This window comes from Lycium barbarum, chromosome 2, assembly GCF_019175385.1.
Source record: "Lycium barbarum isolate Lr01 chromosome 2, ASM1917538v2, whole genome shotgun sequence".
NCBI lineage: Eukaryota > Viridiplantae > Streptophyta > Magnoliopsida > Solanales > Solanaceae > Lycium > Lycium barbarum.
In genome coordinates, this window is record NC_083338.1 from 3,527,920 (window position 1) to 3,536,039 (window position 8,120).

The 8,120-nt window shown below is 31.3% G+C and overlaps 1 protein-coding gene across 1 annotated transcript; it reads left to right on the plus strand.

Moving 5' to 3' along the window:
• Nucleotides 1-2,712: 2,712 nt before the first annotated feature.
• On the plus strand, nucleotides 2,713-3,920 carry LOC132629228 (transcription repressor OFP15). The gene has a single exon (XM_060344940.1). It carries the CDS (start codon nucleotides 2,841-2,843, stop codon nucleotides 3,687-3,689), a length of 849 nt encoding a protein of 282 aa, XP_060200923.1. The 5' UTR covers nucleotides 2,713-2,840; the 3' UTR covers nucleotides 3,690-3,920.
• Nucleotides 3,921-8,120: the final 4,200 nt, after the last annotated feature.

An 8,120-nucleotide genomic window follows, 5' to 3' on the forward strand; every position in this document is an offset into this window, starting at 1 on the left:
ACCTATTAATCAAAAATCGTAAGTTGGTCGTTCTCAACTTCTTCTCCTTTCGTATCCATCATTCCTCCCTTTCTTTTAATAGTGATACTTTAAAATTTATATTTTTTGTTAAAATATGAGGGTATTTATGTCATTTACCACTAGCACCTTATCAACATTTTTTAATCAAAGCACTTATTTATTATTAGTTTAAACAAAACATTAATAACACTTTTTAATAACTTTTATTTTAAAAAAATTAATTAATTTTAACACTTAAAAAGTGTTTATCAGTACGTACTAATACTTGTATGATAAAGTTATATCATTAAATGGAGTCCCACCTACAAAATTTTGTGAGCCCAAAAAAATCAGATATTATCACGTAATCACAAAGCCTCTCCATCAGTTGTCGTCCATATCAAATTAAAGACTCTTCAACGGTCTCAATCTCTTAACTACCTTTTTATTATTTCCTTCTCAAACTTAATACTATATGCCACGTCTAAAACACACACACACCACACACACACAAAAAAAAAAAAAAAAAAAAAAAAAAAAGAAGAAGAAGAAGAAGAAGGAGGAGGAAGGAACATACATGAATTGGTACTGTCGAGTGAATCGAAAGGGACTCAAAGCATATTAAGAGGAAAAAACATTAATATGATTAAAACAAAAGGAATTGTTTAAAAAAATTAAGAAGAAAAAGGAAAAATATTAAGTCAATGAAGAAATTAGATCTTGGTTGATAACATTGAAGTAAATTGTTAGCTTATTAGTTAAAACAAAGAATAAAATTTCGATACTAATTCTCCTATATGGTTATTATTTTTTAAAGAAACTAAAAGGAGAATCTTCGGATTTGCTAATTTGTTTTAATTTGGATTTAAAACATCATATCAGAATAAATAGTAAACCATGCATATTCTTTACTTTGATAAAATGGAGACTGTGTTGTGATAATATCACTTGTTTGACATAGTCATTCAAAGTTAATGGGAAAATTTGTATATTTGAGACCTCCTTTCTATGTCTCCAAAGATAAAACTTTAAGCATTACTTTTGTAGAAACGAAGTGATGTTATCCTATATTGGAGAAAAGAAAGAATTTGTTGGGTATAAATAGAAAATTATTTGTATACAAATTTAAAAAATTGGAAAAATGGAAACCCTGGTCCCGCATCGCTCGGCTTAGGTTTCGACTTCTGATTGATTAATTTTTAGACCAACAAATTCCATTTATTTTTAATTTTTATTTTATCTATTCGTGGCTTTTTTTTTCCAAAAGGCACCTACATATTTTCGTAAAGGCACCAAACGAAAGGCTTGCACCTTTTTATCATACTCAGTCATTGGATATAAATAATGAATCATAACCTTAGATTTAATTTAAATAACAATTTCGAAACTCTCTATGCCTTCTTCCCCTCATTGTTTTCAAAGAAATAGTCGTGTGATTTGGTTTCGATCTTGACGTTCTAAGTTTGTTGAAATTTAAAGTGAAGGAATCTCATTCATCTCATCACACTCTTCCGTAATTGATAGCCGATTAGAGTAACTACATAAATGAAAAACATGGGAATCAAAATGCAAGGCCCGAGAAAAATGCAAATTGTTATAAAGTTACACCCGTTTGTCCATAGGTTTTAGCTAAAAAAAATTGAAATGATATTTAGAGATTATTTCAAATAAGCGTTTGTTTATCAATTTAACCCATTATTTAGTTTCAAACTTGAAAGAAAATATACAATTTGAAGTTTGAAAAACAAATTTAAAGAGTTTTTTCATTTTCTTAAGTTTTCACTCGTAAAACTTCAATTATGATTTTACATCTAACACAATTTTTTTAATTTTTTTTATATCTCTTTCTACTTTAATATTAAATACTAATTGTTTTTTTTCAAATCTCAACCATGGCCAAACACCTAAACCTAACTTCTTTTGATCCCTGTTTTTTTTTTTTTCCTATTGCAATTAAAACTCTGAATCTGGTGTATTAAATATTAGTACCACCATATTATTTGTTTATACAATTACTAGATGGGACCTTCTGATTCTACTGAACAAGTATTTAATTCACTTTACTTATAAAATAGTATAACGTATTATTTAATTCACTTTACTTATAAAATAGTATAGCGTATTTAAATAATAAATGTAGTACACCCCACCAACTCCCTTCTTTTCATGAGCCAACTTCTTTAGAATCATATGTTTTGAACAACAGCACATTGCATTAATTGCCTTCCACAATAGTAACAAAATAGAAAACTCACTTAAATTTCATTACTCACTTTCACAACCAACAATGACACCTAAAGTCCTTCAATATAAACTGATCCAAAATTTGAAGTTTAGAGTTTCGTCTTACGGGCAAATTTACAGTATGATATGTGAGTTTATGTAAATTTAGTAGCTTTAATTTAAATTATGTGCATGCATAATTTTTTCCACTAAATATTATAAATATTTGACCGTAAATCTAATTATTATAATATATTAACTTGAAGTTATTTTAGGAGTTTATAAACTTTAAATTTTGAATATACCTCCGTAATCATTCCAATAACGATTTCAAATTAATATATACAATAATAACTGAATCTACAATCAAATTATTTAATATTTATACAAATTTGAACAAATATTACTGAATTTAAGTGAACCTATTATGGCACATGTGCCCCTACTGCCCAATACATAGCTAGAGGAAGAAAAAACCAAAACCCCACAAAAAAAGAAAACAAAGGGTCTCATAAATTTTTACCCACCATCAGACCAACTATTCAAATTTCAAGAATTAGTTCTCTCCTCATTATTTTTCAGTTCGTTCAAACAAAAGAGACAAAAAGGGGAAAAACATGAAGCTCTCTTCTTTCTTCAAGAACTCATCAGAAAGTTCTTCTTCATCTACTTCTCCGTGGCCATGGCCATTACCAACTTGTGGTAAACCAAAAACCCTCTCTTTTAGATTAGAAAAAAATCACCACAACATTTTCAACTCCACTTTTCATCTTGATGATAATGAGACTACAAGCTATAGTCTTGATGAGTTCTACAATGAATATGAGACCAGTTTTTCCACTACTACTACAACTATTAATGGTCAAGATTGCATAGAGACAATGATTAAAGGGCTGAGATTAGAGAAAGAGAGGCTATTTTTTGAGCCAGAAAAGACAAGTTCTATTCTCGATTATCAAGAATGCAAGAGTATTAATACCAGTACTAGTACTAATGTTGTTGATGAAGGTAATATTAATAATATTAGTTTTGTTCCAATGGGATTGGATTCAAAGGATCCTTTTGTTGATTTTAGAGAATCAATGGAGGAAATGGTGGAAGCAAATGGGATTCAAGATTGGGAGAGTCTTCAAGAGCTACTAACTTGTTACTTGAAGGTGAATTGCAAAAGTAACCATGGTTACATTGTTGGTGCTTTTGTTGATTTGTTGGTTAATCTTGCAACTTTTAGTGGTCATGAGAACAATATTAATGTTGTTGGTGCTTCTACAATGACAACTATTGATGAGGAACCATGTTTGTTATCTTCAACAACAAAAAGCCATTCTTTCACATCTCCATTGTCATTTTGTTCTACTTCATCTTCTTCTTCTACTAGTTCATCTATTACTAGTACTAGTGCTTGTTTGTCTTTGTTAGAAGAAGATGTTGAAGAAGATGAGGTTATTCAGAAAAAAAATTGTTGATTGAAATTTTAATTTAGAACTAAGAAATTTGAAAAAAAAATATGGAAATGTATATGTATACTAGCTAGTGGAGTAGTTTCTTTTTTGGTTTTTTCTATAAATTAATGTTATTGTTGACTCTCTTTTAATTTTCTTTGTCTCCTGTTAGTAGTAGTTGCAGTTGTTTTTGTTATGTGTCTTGCTGTTGATGATAGCAAGTGCATTAAAAGTTAGTATTATATTGATATCAAATACTGTTGCATCAATGTATTTTTCGATTTTTTATTTGGCGCTCGATTAATTTGGATATGTGTCGGGAGTCTCACTTTAGGAGTAAAACATTTTTTTTTTATCAAAAGTGATTTTGATAGCTAATGCTCGAATCAAAAACTTTTAATTAAGGATGAATTAATACTTACCACTCCACCGTCAGAGATTGCTTCAATATTTTGACTCATGGGATTTCCTTTTTCCCTTCCACTTTATTTGACTTAATTAAAACATGGAGTTGAGGGTTCAAATTAAACAATTTTGATAAACAGCGAATAGTTGCTGGAAATATTGTCAAAGAAACTCAACTGGTAATAGAATTCTTTATAAAATATGGAACCTTTTCCATTTTTTTAAACTTACAAAATTCTGAATGTCATAGTGAATCCGAACCAACATTTTAAAGTACATATCATACAGGCTTCACACTTACATTGTTTACCCTTATGCCCAAAAGACGTCTCGTGCATATAGCGAAAAGAGCACACGAAGATTCTTAATAATATATTCAAATCAATATATATTGATAAGATGTTTTTCTGAGAAATTTTATTAAGGAATGCAATCGAAGGGCTTATAAAATCCAAACTTAAAAAGTAAGAGAATATCGATTGCTTTTGTTGAATAGAGAGCGACTGATGACAAGCTACTTTGATCTCATACTGACCTTTAGTTCGGCTACTAATAAGTTGGTTAGAATTTGACAAATCAAGACTGGGGCGTTCAGCCGTTTATGTAGTAAGAAAAACTCTGAGTTTGAAGTTGAATAGTCATATTGTAACCAAACCAACATTTGAAAATGTATATCTATCATACATGCTTCAAACCTTAGATTGTTCACTATGTATGCCCAAAAAATGGTTAGTGCATAGTTTTACATCTTGAAGTGTTTGCCATGTACATCCATAATATTTTTACTTTTAGTTTTCTTTATAAGACAAAAAAGGTACCAAATTTGTGACAGAACTGCTATATTAATGCAGAGCTGAAATCGAAATAGTGGTTGGATGGGTAATTTAATTTTTGAGGACTAAAGAGTTATCCAATGGTCCAATAGACAACTCTACACTTGTTTTATGAATGTCATTTAATTATGATAGAAACAAATGCTATAAAGACCATTCAATGACACAAACACACACACACACAAAAAAAAAAAAAAACAATACTAATAACTTATCTAAACATTCGATGCGGTTAAATATTTATCTTGATGTCATAAAAACCTTTTATATTATTCGTGTATTTTAACATGTCAACAACGACAACAATAACATACCAAGTAAAATCTCATAAAGTGAGGTCTAGAGTGTACTCAGATCTTAGAAGTTGTTTCCGATAGACGCTCAGCATACTATAGATAGATAAGTTATTTACTTTTCAAGTAATTAATCTTGCTATTGATGAACAGTTACTTAGCAGCATCTTCTAGATAATATGATAATGTGATTTATTTTTAAGACGTCATTTTATAAAAGTTAAACTCTCTATATCTACACAAATATAGAGACCGAGATTTTGTAGAAATTTGCAGTTTACAACACATACATTATCTGCTGATCAAATCATGATAGCCCCACCTTTTAAAAATTGGAAAGTCATTATCTTGATAGCTACAACACTACTGGGCCTGAAATTTTTGGAGTGGTCCTTTCCTCTGCAAAAATTAATCATAAACATAAACCTAAATTTGAGAAAACACATAATCTAACAGTCCCTTTTGTATGTCCTTATTTGGTGATTGGATCTTGTTTTTGGAAGTTAAAAAGTAGTACAACGATTTTGGTTTGAAGAGGATTCTACCTGCCATTCAACTTCCTCTATATTTCTTATATTTTCATTTTCAAATCTGAGCATTTCTAGATGAGGAATGAAACTTTACAATATCAAGTTCTTTTTACATCGGAGAAATTTCCTCTGGACTTGTCACCAATTTAAATTGGCACATACTTTTGAGACTCGAGAGTATGAGTTCGTCCCTAGCTTTACTCTTCTACCAAATTAAATCAAAGTTTGTCCCTAATACAATTCGAAGTCATAACATAATATCTGAGCAACTCATACATCACAGGCCACGACACATAACTCATGCATCGCGATATTGTGTTGCAATATCGTAATGCATGCTTTTATTATACCCTTTGAATGTTCGATATGTCTCCTTGATCAGGGGCGGAGCTAGCCCTTCAAGTATGGGTTCGGCCGAACCCAGTAGTTTTGTCCAAGCCATATATTTGTATTAAATTTTTTGTCAAATATGTTTAGATTATTAATTAAAAACCCAGTAATTTTAAAGAATCAGAACCCCGAACCCACGAGCTTCGAATCCTGGCTCCGCCTTTGTCCTTGATGTCTTCTCCACTTATATGATATTTTTTTCTAATGATCTATCCTTAGCCGTTTTCTCATGAATAAGATTTGGAATATCTGAAATAATATTTGAGATTTCAGATATCCTTCTTTAACTTCAAATTAAATACTCTGTTTTTTCTTTCAAAATTTCAATCATATCATGTCAAAATGCCTAGGCAGTCTTTGATTAATATAATTGAAAAAAATAAAAATTCAAATATGGAATCTGATGATTCGTTCCCCCGCGGATGAGTCAGAATTTTCACTAAGAAATCCAAAATAAAGTCGAGTTGTGCCCCCTATTCCGCCCCTGCCATCCCCCTCGCCCCCTCCCGCAAAAGGGGGGGGGGGGTGGATGAATAATGGAAAACAGGATGTTGGAGGGAATTTTTTGTTGTTTTAGGGTAGGGTTACCATATCACTTCAATCCTCACTGGCTAAATGGGATTTTGAGTTCAATATCACCATCCAAATCAGCAAGAGGATGGCAAAGAAACAAGAATCTCATGGGATTGAAAGGGAGAATGTCACTGCCACAAGATTAAACTCCATGTGTTTGTGGTCCATGTATATATATTCTCATGATATGCACGTTCTTCTCTTATTTCTAATTTTTCAAACCATGAAACTGTCCAACTAGTTCCATTAGAGCAACTACCAATTACATCTGCATGTGCTTATAGTGAAGTTGTTTTTCCAAAATATATACTAGAGAAAACATTTTTGTGAAACTATGGGTCAAAAAAAGTGTGTGTGTTTATAAATGGAAATTATTTTTCATGTGATCATCTAATATGTGAAATGAGCGAGGTGGATTTACGATTTGAATATTATTGGTTCCAGATCAAAATTCGAGAGAAATGGATAAATAGCCACTAGCCACTTTTTGAACTGCTAATCATGTTAGGTTTAAATGATAGATTGAATGGGAAATGGAGGGAAATGAGTTGTTCCTCTTATTTTATAAAATGAGCATTTGTCCCTCATTAGTAGTGGAAAGAAAAGTTTTCCTACTTAAAAGTAAAAGTACTCCTTCTTGTTGTCAAAGGGTTAAGAAAAGGGTCTTCCCTCGCGCCGTCGTCGTCGCTCCGCTCGGCTTCTACTTCGGTCAAATGATTTGATTGATAATCTTTTTGGACCAAATTTTCTTTAATTTTTAATTATTTAATTAATTAATTAACTTATCCAATCCTACCCGTTAGTGATCCGGATCCGCGTGTCTGACCCGCGACCCGGTTCTTTCCCATATTTTATTTAAATTTCCCACTGTTTTTAAAGTGATTGTTCAGAAGGGTTGCAAACCTTCAGAAACAGTACTTCCATGGCTATAAATTCGTTTGATTCCTCAGAATTTTCCTTACGAATTTTCTGAACTTCAAAACTTCTTCTTCTTCTGCACAAATCAATTCCAGTGTAGTTTACTGCTGTTGAGTGGTTCGCTGACACCGTTGTTTTAGGTACCGATACACCGGTGATAATTTCCTTAAGGACACACTATGCATTCAGTGGGCTCGATTTTAATTTCTTAAATATTTTTCAGAGACTGTTCTTACTTTTCCAGTTTATGTTTTCTTTTTCTACTAGTTTTTCCAGAACCTGTCCAGTTTCTGTTTTCTGGTTTTAAAAATTATTTTTTACTGTTTCAACGTTTTTGAAATACAGTTTAATAACAAATCAAACTTTAGCCAACATTTGAAAGATAATCAACCTAGAGCAACATTTTAATACGAAACATCATTTGGATAATAATACCCCTAGACTAAAATGTTCAAATCTGTAAAATTCCGGAGATACCACGCAACTTGGAATACAGAGAATTCAGGAAAAAAT

Bases quoted from the DNA above. Each gene is read 5' to 3' on its own strand.
- LOC132629228 (XM_060344940.1), top strand. From the start codon at position 2,841: ATGAAGCTCTCTTCTTTCTTCAAGAACTCATCAGAAAGTTCTTCTTCA.